The 13,128-nt window shown below is 35.3% G+C and overlaps 1 protein-coding gene across 1 annotated transcript; it reads right to left on the bottom strand.

Moving 5' to 3' along the window:
• Positions 1 to 484: 484 nt before the first annotated feature.
• Positions 485 to 11,544, bottom strand: LOC103946303 (membralin-like protein At1g60995). Its single transcript, XM_048581657.1, has 15 exons — positions 11,290 to 11,544; positions 10,500 to 10,562; positions 9,518 to 9,600; positions 9,166 to 9,427; positions 8,193 to 8,274; positions 6,804 to 6,865; positions 6,576 to 6,670; positions 5,819 to 5,898; positions 5,578 to 5,661; positions 4,416 to 4,532; positions 3,968 to 4,053; positions 3,714 to 3,820; positions 1,682 to 1,773; positions 1,522 to 1,598; positions 485 to 1,252 (listed from the first exon to the last, which is right to left on the bottom strand). The coding sequence occupies exons 1-15, from the start codon at positions 11,440 to 11,442 to the stop codon at positions 773 to 775; spliced, it is 1,923 nt and encodes a 640-aa protein (XP_048437614.1). The 5' UTR covers positions 11,443 to 11,544; the 3' UTR covers positions 485 to 772.
• Between the last annotated feature and the right edge of the window lie 1,584 nt (positions 11,545 to 13,128).

The following is a 13,128-nucleotide window of genomic DNA, read 5'->3' as shown; positions in this document are numbered from 1 at the left end:
CCAACTTGCATCCCTAATTGTGAGGGTAATTATGTCCCATAAATAAAAGGAAAATGTTATTGACACTTCAAAAATGAGACAAACTCATAGGAAAAATTTGAGACAAAACTTAAAGAAGCTGAGAAAAATCTCAAGGGAAAATTGAAAAAGAGAGCATAGGATTGGGAGAAAGAGGGAAAGAAGAGAACAAGAAACTTGGACAGGGATAGCCACCAGCACTCAAGCCAAAGGCTAGGGCCGGCGGCAAATGAGTTTGCAAGGATGGGAAACGAGAGTGAGAGAGTCTCACGTGTTTTCTTCTACAAGTAAAAACGCCTAATGCGATTTCTTCAACTTCACATACAGATGAAGCATTTATACTTTTGCTACTGTTGTTACACATGATCAATTAGGTAATTGATTACGAATTTACGAAATGGTCTGCAGGCTCGAAAAGATTAAGGAAAAAACATGTACCACACTAAACCCTAAACCACACACTAAATAAGTACGGGAAATTTCATTTCGAAGTTGGATGCCCATCTCCTTCATAAAACCCCCAAAATGTCCTGCAAGTGAGAAGCTTGACTAGGCAAAATCGGACATCACCAAATCCGATTCTTGCTTTCGATTGTATTCTTCGATAAACTAAGACGATGTAACGTATTATTTCTATACAAACATGTATATCCAGCATAACCTTTTGCTATACTACTTCACATACATGAAGATCTACAACAACAAAAGGAAGCAAACTAAGATCACCTTCGTCCATACGTGCAATGTTCTGATGCTACCTTTGTATGTCTTGATTTTCTTGTCTAGGGGGTTCCGTGTAAACTTGTCCTTGCTCTCTCACATCTCTGAACATAGAAAGAAGGGAATTGAGGCCGCCTTCAGAGGACGCCCCTCCTAAGATCCATAACAGAAGTGAACTGAATGAATTCATAGCGCCGGGGTTGGGACCATTCTCTGCTTGATTCAGATCAGCTTGGCCGGGAGCCTGAGGGTTTCCTACCCCGTCTAGGTTGTCGTTACCTGACTGTTCTTGAAGGCCGGGTGCTTCTGCTGCATTTGATGGTACTGCTGGATTTGATCCAGATCTCAGCCCGGGTCCAGGTTCCAAGTCAGAATTAACTAGGTCGGGGTTTCTTGGGTTCAATCTTGTGATCTGTACCGTTGAGGCAAGGAACGTTGACGAGGTAATGTGGAAATCTGGGTGTTGCTGGAGCTGAGATCGTCGATTTTGGATGAACCTCTGTAAAGTTGGTACCTGCAGGGAGTGTACCAAGGTAATAACTGGTTAAACTTCGACTAATTAAGGTCGTTACAGATCTCAACAATAACATACAGACCACACTCAAATGTTCCATTAATGATCTTATTCTTGTACCAGTTATGCCTCTGGTCTATTGTCAAACTAGGAAAATACGCAAAGTACATGGTAGTTTGCAATAGATCGTGTCATTCAAAAATATTTCATCTACACAATAAGCCAGGCCCTAAAGGGAAAGAATCTACACAATAAGGGTTAAGGGTTACCTCAAAACGGTTCCAGAAGTATAGAATGAGATGCTGCATAAAAGCGGCAGCTGTAGAAAGAGCCAAATACGAAAAACCTGCAAACAGTTCGAAAGGAGGATTTTAGCAACAAAACAAAAAATAGTTTCCATCTAACAGTAAAGCAAGAAGTAATACGTACCATAAGTATAGGAAAAGAAATAGATGTGGAAAACAAGAAAGTAGATCAAAAAGAAGCGGGGAAAGAACTTCATAGAAATGGGCGTCCGGACACTGCAAGAAGGGCAATCAAATGAGAAGAGCATGATACAAACTAGAAATGTAGCAAAAATAGGGTGTGCACAATGGAGGGAAAATTAGCCTTAAAAGAGGTGCCATTATCAATGCATTGGGCCATAAAACTTTTCTAAGATCATATCTTAGCCAAGTTACATAGCGACTCACATTATCAAAGCCCATGAACAAGGCTTTCAACTCTTTCATGGTACATCTTAGGGCACTTGGTGATTTTCTTTGTATCTAAGTGGCTTTGGAGACATATCCAAGAGCTGGGAAATGGAAATTTGGAGGCTAGAAATAAAGCCTTTCTAGCTAAGTGGCTTTGGAGTTCCTTTGTGTCCGAAAGCTTTATGGAACTTGGTGAGTAAGAGTAAATATGGTGTTTCACCTAATGGGTGGGATTCAAAGGTTGTTTTGACTAGATCATGTCACAACCAGTGAAAAGACATATCCAAGGTTTTCAACTCTTTGATTTCCAATTGTAGCTTTGTTGTGGGAAATGGCAAAAGAATTCCGTTTTGGGAAGATGTGTGGTTGGGTACTTCTTGCTTGAAAGATCAGTTTCCGAGACTCTACAACCTGTCTGCTTCTCACAACAAGGTTATTTCTCAGATAATGGATGCTTCTAATGGTTGGAGGAATTGGAACTTTGGCTTTAGGAGGAATTTAAATGAGTGGGGTGTGGAAGAATCTTCATCCGTCCTAGGTATGGTCAACAATGTCATTATTCACAACTCTAGGCTGTACTCAAGGAGATGGTCGTTGGACACCGGCGGAACATTTTCATGCAGATCTCATTACAACCACATCACCAAATTGGAAAATGAGCAATCTTTCCATCCCTTTCGGCTGATATGGAAATCTTGAGTTCCTTCAAATGTCAAAATTTTGTCTTGGTTGGTAGCTCATAGCAAGGTCAATGCATGTGATATGGTTCAGAGAAGACGCCCCTATTTTAATTTGCTACCTCAATGGTGCATCTTATGCAAATCTTCCTCTGAATCAATCGACCATACCTTTCTTCATTGTCCAGTGACTTTGAGTTTATGGCTGACGTTCAGGAGATGGGTATCTCTTGGGTATCCCAAAGAATTGTCTTTCCCTCATCAGTGAGACCCATTTTACATTGTGGAAGGGGAAGAAAGCCAGGGTTTCGCTTGGCTTTATCATGCTGCGGGTTGGGTTGTTTGGATGGAGAGAAATAAAAGGATCTTCAAGCATTACGGGGGAGCAAGTATTGAGGAGCTTTGGGATGAAGTTCAGTTTCTATCAGTCTTATGGGATTAGGATTCTAATGAGTTCACTGGAATATAGCTTTGCTTGCTTTGTTTAGACTGGAAGGCAGCTCCTTTAGTCCAGCTGTGCTTTTGGCTTTAGGTTGTTTTCGTTTTTGTTTGCTTGGTTTTGTGATCTTTGTTGTGGTTGAAGTGTTTGGACTGGTCTGCTAGACCACCCTATCCGTTTGTTTCTTTTTTTCCTAATAAAATTCTCTGCATAAAAAAAACCCCTTGATCAAGGCAATCAACTGCAGAGATAATGGGGCTAAAGCCACATCAGTTTCAAAAGAGTGCCGGTTACAACCTAACCCTGCCTCAAAACTGGTTGAGTGTTGACTTTCAGGTAATATTTTATCCATATTAAGCCCAGCACTGCCAATCTAAAATAGGCCTACATACCAGATTCTAAAGAGCAACAAGTTGAGCAATCATCTGTGTCTAGACCACATATCTGATTTATATATTACAACCAAGATATGCCGGATGAAAACTATGAACTCATGCATTGACTAATGACACCACGATTCCCATCACATGAACTGTGGAAAGGAATGTCTCCTCAGAGTGAATAATTTTTTAGTTGAAACGTCCTCATTATGTGTACAGGTATGGCACCCAATAATTTTCCTGCCACATTTAAAGGGGAGAGAGAGAAACCTGATTAGCGTGAATAGTTCACTCAACCAGACGAGTATGAGGACCATAAAAGCCAGCAGTTGATCGTCATAAAACTCGAACAGAAAAAATAATATACCGATCATTATCTGCAACCACAAATGGTTTGGCATGAAATGTGGAAATCCAAAATTTTCATTTGCAAGTAAACGTAAGTAAATGAATAAATAAAATTCCAAAAATTCGTTGACTGACTATATATTGTGTGATGGTGAACAAAAACAATGTACTCTTACCGGCACAAAGACAAGTGATTCAATTACATGCACAAAAATTAACTGGAAAGTTGGAAGCTGATGACGAGCATGGTGTTGAAGCTGCACTGCAATAGTTTGGCAAAAGTAAGCACCCAAATATAGAGGCAGGATAAGGAGGATGTATGATGCACAGGGAAACCCAAACAATTACGTTGCCACCTCACTTTATTTATAAAAATGATAAACTCATCAAACCAGGGAACCAAAATGGATGATGTTTTCAGTGAACAAAACCTTAAATTTGATGGTATTACTAACACGTGAATAAATGCTATTTCCTGATTTAACGTCAAAATACAATTAAGAGTTTCCTAACATGCATTATTTCATTGTCTCAAGGACGGAAGAAGACACTAATGGGGGCATGTATTGTGAATGGAGCTAGCGTCTTGCTTTATCCAGAATAACAAAATTAAATAACACAAACCTGTGAACTTCAGCATGCGAGTCTGTGTCTCTCTCAATGTGAATGACACAGACATGGTGGTTGTAAAGAACACAAAAATGGACATCATAAGCACACCACATTTTGTCACAAGGTAGTCTGCACAGAAACCAAATCAAGACAGAATTTTTCTTAGCATAATGCATATAGAATTGAAAAAGAATAAAATATGTTTCAGCACCTTTTTTTTTTTTTTTTTTCCCATAAATACTTAATTTTTAGTAGTCTAAGGTCCCTGATAATGTAGCATATTTTACTTTTGAGTGTCCTCAGTTGATTGTTTGGCCAGATTTAATTCCATAAAATTTGTTATAACATCCTTACTTACACAATTTTTTTTTTCAAATACCCAAATTAACCTTTAATGTAAAACTGAAAGCATCACAGTTTTAAACATCATTACATACATTCCACGTGGCCGCCTTTTATAAAATATTTTTTTTGGGAAAGCGAAATTCAAGATCTATAAATCAATATTATGAAGAAAAAAAAAAAGTAAATAGGATAAATAATGCAACTGTGGTACAGCTACTTTAACCAAACCATCCTAAATCCTAAATCCCAGTCACCACCCAGTGAAAATTCTCAGCTGTCTTACAATCATTTTCCATAAAGTTCAAACCCTTCTAATCTCAAAGTCATTATTCCTGCAAATACTTACAGATCCAAATTTCCCAATACATTAGAGACCAGAAATACATTAATAAACTCGAGTAATGTTCTACCAACTTAGCTCTTGGTGTAGTGCTACTTGTCTTCCCAAGTATTGAATGAGGTTAAAAGTTTGATACCCCCTCCCTGATTGATTAAGGAAAAACAAGCATTCTAATGCTGTCACAGGTGCTTTACAGAATAACAAAAAGGTTTCTGTAGTATACTTAACAAGTACATTATGTATTCTTCGTTCTTTATGCATTTGAGAAGTAGATGCACTACTTTTTAACATAAGTTCATATTCATCAAAAAAATTATTTTATATACCTCAACAAGAAGTGCTTCTCATAACTGAAAATTTCACAAAGGCTGATGTAAAATAAAAGCCATGGCATCTTATAATTATATGTGAAAAGTCAAGTTTACTAGTGAGATTCACAATGAAACAACATTGCACAAGAATGGAAATAGAAGGCACAAGTCAACAAACCTCCAAACCTTGCAGGGCCTTGTGGCGGTTCTTGTGCATAGCTGATATTAAAAAACTCCTTTGTCTGAAAATTATAAAGATATCCTGCAATGTGTAATAACAAGCTTAGGCACAAGTCCTGAAACTCACTCTCAAGTGGTAATTTTGCCACTAAATTTAATTAATGCTCTCCTCCAAATGTCCTAGCTTATTTACAAGTGCCACATATAGAAAGGAAAAAGGAAATTAACTGCTAATTTACCTTGTCCAGGTGAACTCAATAAACTATTTATTAAAATAGTATCATATCCAACAAATCTGTTAATGAGTAGCTGCTGCCACCTGGTGATTCAATGTAAGCCACAACAATCAAAACACGTACTAGTTTACCACTCTCATATGCTTATTAATAACTCAAAGTTACAAATCAATATAAATTACAAAATTTCTTAGATAAATAATGCTTTTATGAGAAAAGAAACTGAAAGTAAAAGGTGCACCATGAGTATCCATTGTTGATAAATTGCAAAATATAGCACACATAAGCAATATACTCATCGGAGTCCTGAATTATTGAGCTATATTTGATCCCAACCAGGCTATCCGAAAAGTTAAAAGATCTCCTAAGTCTCTCATCTTACTGAGAAAAATAATTTCAAAAAAGTGTTACTTTAGTAACAAGCCATCCAAGCCTAAAGAAAAGTATGGCTACTATCTCAGTATACAACGTACAAATATATTAACAAAAACAACAATAAAAATGGCCAATAAATAAATCACAATATTCCTGATTAAAAACCAAAAAACAAACACTCTTGCATATGACAGGTAAGCTGTACTTTATGAAAAAAACAAAGCCAAGGCAGACAACTGATGTTTCATTTTGTATGCTACAAGCACTTGGGTTAAGTTGACTTTGATTTAATGTATGGGTTCTAGACAAAAATTTCACTACCAAAACCAAAAGCACACCACCCAAACCAATATATGTAGTTATTTTCAGGAGATAATATCATTACCTGTTCCCAAAACAAGAATGCCGAGCTGATATGCTAATGTTTACAGCACGAATATTATGCCGAGACCTGGCACTTTCAGGTAGTAAGAAATAACCCTACAAACAAAGTTGATAAGGACATTAGAAAACTATTACGAAACAAGCTTCTGAAGCCAAAACCTGTGCAGTCCAATTCATCAGAAAGTTTGGGAGAAATGAGTGGAAATAATCTATCACATTCAAAATTAACCTTTTCCATAGTGTACAAATAGGTTGGTTCAAAAGTTTTGCTTCTGGTCTCAAGCCACTGCACTGAAACAGATTCAAAACAAGTTGTCAATAGCAATGACTTTCAGTTCTCATAAGCTCAAGAAAGGCTGTTGAAAACTGATACACTGAACAAAATGATACAGTGCAATCCAAATTGGTGAACTTTGATAATATATTTTATACTGGCTATAAAGTAATGATAACTAGAAACATGGATTCAGCTCTCATGTTTCTTTTCCTAATTGCTGCCTTTGGTTCCAGCAGCCAACTCCAAACACAACAGGACAATAAAACACAACCTTTACCCAATCCAATGACTGAAAATAAAAGGAAAGCCCCTAATTTACTTAGACAATGAAGCCCAAAAGAAGGTAAAGAACCTAGCTGTGTCCAAAATAAAAGTACATATCGTTGAAATCTCTCTTATTAGCAAAAAGAAAAACAAAAAAAAAAAAAACAAAAAAACAAAAAAACTAAAAACTAAAAAACAAAAAAGTAACTGCTCAACCATTTGTCCTTTTCGGAGTATATTACAAGTGGTACAACAGTCACAAATTATCTTATTAGAAAGAAGGGTTTTAGATGAATGACTCAAAACAAGTGAATAGACAACATCTTCAGCGAGACTGAAGTGAACTCAAGGATGGTACAACAGCAAAATTTTGTTCCATTGATAGCCTTGATGCGATAATGTACTGCAGCAAGGGTATCTACGTTGTCCACTATTTAGCTTTAAGACTTCATGATTTACAAAAAATATTCATGTAAGCAATTTTCATGGTGTCTAAGATATACTAAGAATTGGTGCTATGGCAAATAGGAGTTTCAACTAGAACAAACACTAATAAATGCTTCTCCACCATGCTCCTCCATAGGCCGGACTTTCAACATTAAAAAACATCCTCTTACACGAACATAATATCTAAAGTCTCCAGACAACTTGCTGAAAATGACGTTGTATACCTTTGTTTTGTATCCCAATCAAGCATTTGCAACCAAATCACGGAAACAGCATTCCAAATTTAAATCCTTTGTACAAAAAAGTATATAAAAAAATCACGTCCAACCAAGGCAAAGATTCTTATTTTCATTATCATTGAAAAAGTTTGTGCCTTTGCAGACTTCTTGTCTGCTCTCGTATTTTTATTATTTCTTTGATATAAAAATTTGTTTCTTCTTCTTCCAGAAAGGAAAAGGTGGAAAAATGGTTTGTGCTCCTTTAATTATTAAACTATAAGACTCGGTTTAAATGCACTATGTAATTAACTGTTTTTCTTTTCCCGGATGAAAAAATAAAATAGAACAAACATGGGTGTATGGAATCCAAAATGATGCTATGCAACGAATGGTTAAAAGGATAGTCAGAAACCTGCATACAAGTTAAGCCTGTCCAAATGAAGTATGCGCAACCACTTGGGAATATCAAGATCTAAATGTATCCCTGCAATGTTCTGCACTTCAAAATAAAAATCAGCAAAAGGGTCTTTAAACTACAATACAAGAAGCCAAATAATGTTCACACAAAGCATCCGTTTCCAAATATGAAATTGGTCAAATGCACGAGAGAGAGAGAGAGAGAGAGAGAGAGAGAGAGAGTGCCACTGCAAGCGGCAACTATTTCAATGTTAAGGGAATCAGCGGGTAGGACGAAACTACAAAGAAAAATTAGAAGGGGAAGAAAGGCTTCTTCAAAATCCTTCAAACATCAAGGTAAAGTGGGGTTATACGACAAAGTGGATAGAGCCAATTTTTCTTTATTGAAAAAAAGAGACATGCCCATGGCAATTTCAGTAATGATAATTTTCAACATGAACTAGATGAAATCAAAGGTAAATGGACCTTGAAACATAACATACTGCCACTATTGATAATCACAATCTTCCAAAACTACCAACTATTAGTTTGAGCTGTTTGTTTTGGTAAGTCTATTTTGGATCAATAAAAGTAATTGGAGGTTTACATAATTATGCAATGCTGTTAGATTATGGGCACCTATTTTGGGACACCTAAAAACAAAATGATGGAGAAAATTTGAGATCTGGGCAGATATATAAATTTCTTACCATGTCAATGAAATTCACATCAACATATTCCAAAGCACATAGAACACCCTATAAGGATAGCAGTAACAGCAGAATGCAATAACACTACAAAGTATAGAAACCAACCACAAATCAATTATGCACACTGGTTTATTCCAATGATTTTGGTAACTAGAAAACAGGGTCAAGATATTAGTGGTTCCAAGGATGACTATAGTTCAGTTATTAATTTTCAATTGCCTCAGTCTACTTACCCATAAATTTCCAGTTATTAATTTTCAATTGCCTCAGTCTACTTACCCATAAATTTCCAATGACATGTGCTCCATGTTTCCGAAAGACTGAAAAGAGACGGGGACGCATTTTCCACAGTTTGATAAAGTTAACAAGTGCGGCCCTAACTGTATCTTTCATAGGTGAAAGAAAACTACTACGTCTCTCCTTTATTTCATTTTTGACAACGGCATCATCAAGTGTTGCCATAGTATTCAGGCTATCGGTAGAGCTATCTGTCTGTCGATCAAGAACTTCAGTATCAGTCTTCAGTTCCAATTTACCACTCCTAACACCAGAACCAACCCAAATCAACAAAAATTTTGAAGCAAAAAATGTCAATCCATTTCCATCTACATTAGCAAAGTCTTATTTATACATTACAGATTTTGTGTCTGGGGCATCATCCATCACATTGGTGAACTCTGACTCATTCTGCGACCACAACCCTGCACTAGTTATCTAAATCAAAACAACAGTTAGTATTTAAGAGATGTCTGTTAGGCCACAATAAGAAACAAACTCAATCTCCTGTTGGATTTCATGGTTTCAAGCTTAGTGAATCTGTAAGTATTCTTGTGTTGTTAGCTTTGCTTTACCTCCATGTTTATGAATCTCTGAGCTACTTTGTTATTGAGCTTTGGTTCAGTTAAGTTGCCCCCTTTGACATTTGACCCTCTTTTGATTATTGATTCTTATACCATTGCCTTTGTTTCATCGCTCAAAGTGTTTATGGTCAAACATCGAATAGGATCTAAACTTGTGGTTGACTCAGTTCGTCTGAATCATAGTGTCTGTGCCTTCTTTGTGTAGGAGTCAGGACCTCTGATCAGTTGGTAGTAACACACCACCATGAGAATAAGGCCTCATTGGATTTACTGATGAGGAATTACAGATGCTGTTTGTATCGTTATTGATCATTGAATTTATGTGTTCATTGTATTGCACCTCTTGAATCCAACTTCTTTGATTGTGCGTTTAATCATTTCATATCAGATATTGTTGCTTACTGAGCTTTGTAGCTCACCCATTTTTTCCTTCTCTTTCGGATCAGCTTGGGTTAGAAGTTGACATGTTTTGAATGTTTTTGAAGAGCTGTAGAAGATTTTGGTTCTTTTAGGAAGAATTAGATGTTTCAATAGCTGTTTTGATAGCTTTGTGTACTTTAGAAGTTTAGTACTTTTACTGGATTTTGGAGCCTTTGTAGTTCATTTTGAGGTTTATTGTAAGAAATGGTAACGAACTGTTTATGTTCAGTTTTGGAGACTTTAAAGTAGTTACTTTTTGCTCTTAAAAGTAAGTGTCACCTGCTCGGGTTTAGATTGGGCCAAATTGGGGCGTGACAAGACATGACGACATACCTTAATTTGAATAATTTGGGCTTCTGTTGTTTCGACACCAGAAAGTTCACTTGAACAGCCAGGCTTCCAATGCAAGGGAATCAAAGTTAATTCAAAGGCTCAAAAGATTTTATGGAATAAAACTTTAAAAAAAAAAAAAAGGGAAAACACAAAGTGGGCATACATCTGGAGCACACCTAAACAATTATCTAAGCATTTCCTTGAAAACTAAAATGATCAGAGCAGGGCATGGGGATGCAGAGACACAAATACATTCTCAACAAATAAAAACACATATATGGTGGGAAATAGTTGTGATTTGTGAATATACAAGTTTTCTCGGCGCTCAAGCCCCTATGCAGCATTATATCCAAATTCTACAGTACAATAAGTTGATTTCAGATATGGAAACATGATAAACAAAAAAACTGTATAAACTCTATTTTGATGACATCAAGGCTGAAGAAACTCGACCGGAACTGATCGTCTATCTAATTTTAACTTTTAAAGACCCAATCAAGAGGGCCAACTATGAGCTCACCCACCCATGTTACTGTGAAGTATGAACTCACAAAATAAAATGCACATCAGCAAAATTAAGACCTACAAGCGATCAAGAATTTACATGAATGGAACTCAAACTGAAATGCTATTGGTGAAGATTTACACGAACTAAGCTCGAATCGATCAAAACCCTAACAGAAACAAACTACTAAGGCAAATGTAAGCACAAATTACAATTCTCCAGCTGAATTTCAAATTCAAAAACCCTAAAAAGCATAAAAATCCGCACAAGGAAGTAGGGAAAAACCTGTTGAACGTAATTGGCGTGCATCACAACGAGAATAAAGAACAAGGTGATGGCGATGAAGAGGTATATATACTCCAAAGCAGCTCTCACTTTCGGCGTCAGGATCTGCGAGAACCGCTCTTGTACTCGGATGAAGGTCTGCTCCGCATCCATGGCTTCTTCTCCCTTTCTCTCTGATATTTCTCTCTCCTTCTCTACCCTTTCATACTGTGATAAGTTTGGGGTTGAGAAACGACGATTTTCCCGAGGAAGTGATGGAACACCGATTACGTCATGATGTTTGAAGGAATGGGTGTAAATATCTGACTTTCTTGTTTCACGTGTCAAATTTGTTGGAAACGATCGTTTCGGATATCTTCTACCAAATTCATTTTATCATCTAATTCAGAGTCTTAAAATTTGATCTAAATATTAAAATTATTATAGTTTTTAAAAGAATTTCTTGTTTTTTAATTTTTAAATCAAATTTCAAATATCTGAATTTGTTGATTAGTTGAATTTAATGGAAGGAATCCGAAAAAGATTCATTTCCAAATTTGTTATACTAAATCCTAACAGATTCTATTGTGTAAGAGTCCGGAAAAGATCCATTTCAAGTTCTGTTCGAATCCTCCTCCCATTAATTCATATTATTCTATTGTTTGAAAAAAAAAAACTACAAACTCAACCCATTAAAATTAGGGATAATTTGATATAGATCCAATTTTGTGAGCCATTAGTACAATTAGTCCACTGCATTGAAATAGGTCCAATAATTGATATTCCACGTAAGCTTATTTATAATTTGTACCATATTTATCCCTTAGACTTATAAATTGTAGTAAATATTCAAAATTTCTTAATTATATGATTATTTGTGGTTTAACTTATCCCTTAATTGTAGGATTAGTTATAGCAATTGAAACTTAGTATTTGTTCCTTTTTTTTTTGTTTAGTATTTGTTCCTTTAATGGAGGTATATTATATCATATTTCTATTCTAATGTTTTGCCATGGAGGTTCAGCATTTTTCTTCCTATACAATAGGTAGTTTATTTTTATTTTGTTGGTAGATTATATCTATTTTGTAGGTATAAAGCATTTTTCTTCCTATACAATAGGTAGTTTATTTTTGTTTTGTAGGTAGATTACATCTGTTTTGTTGGTATAAAGTATTTTTCTTCCTATACAATAGGTAGTTACTAAATTATATCGGTTTTGTAGATAAACATCATTAGGTGGTTACTAGATAATATTTTAGTTAGTATTTAAATATTCAAAATTAAAAACTGAATAAATGATACAAAAATTAAAGAATTTAAATATTTTTATCTAAAAGGGCAAAATTAGTATAAAAATATGTAATTGGATAACTGGACTTAGTTAAAAAACTACCTTTATTTTTGGACCTAGATCGAAAAGCCCCTTAAAATTAATATGTTGCCCGACTCGTGATGTTTAAGAACAATATACTTATTTCAATAAATAATCAAAAGAAAAAACAATACTAAATTACTAAATATTAATATCTAAATTATGAAGTTTTTTTTATTCAACAATCCAGCTACAATCATTTCATTAAGCACTATACTTACATGCTATTTAAATGAACATTAATCTTTCAATTATTACATACTAAAAAATAAGAGTTTGATGAAAATACATCAGTATTTTATTTTAATCTTTCGAAGTATTATACACCCAAAAATAAGAGTTTAGTGAAAATACAATAGTATATTTCTATAAAATGCCACAGGTTTAAGCATATATCTAAAATAAATTCTTTTCAAGAAAATTTAATAGAGTGTTTTTGGGTCATATTCCACGGAAGAATAACAAACTTTCTGACTATCGGGAAATA

This window comes from the organism of the source record quoted next, unplaced genomic scaffold, assembly GCF_019419815.1.
Source record: "Pyrus x bretschneideri cultivar Hongxiangsu unplaced genomic scaffold, Pyrus_bretschneideri_v1 Contig17, whole genome shotgun sequence".
NCBI lineage: Eukaryota > Viridiplantae > Streptophyta > Magnoliopsida > Rosales > Rosaceae > Pyrus > Pyrus x bretschneideri.
This window is presented reverse-complemented; position numbering and strand designations above follow the sequence as displayed.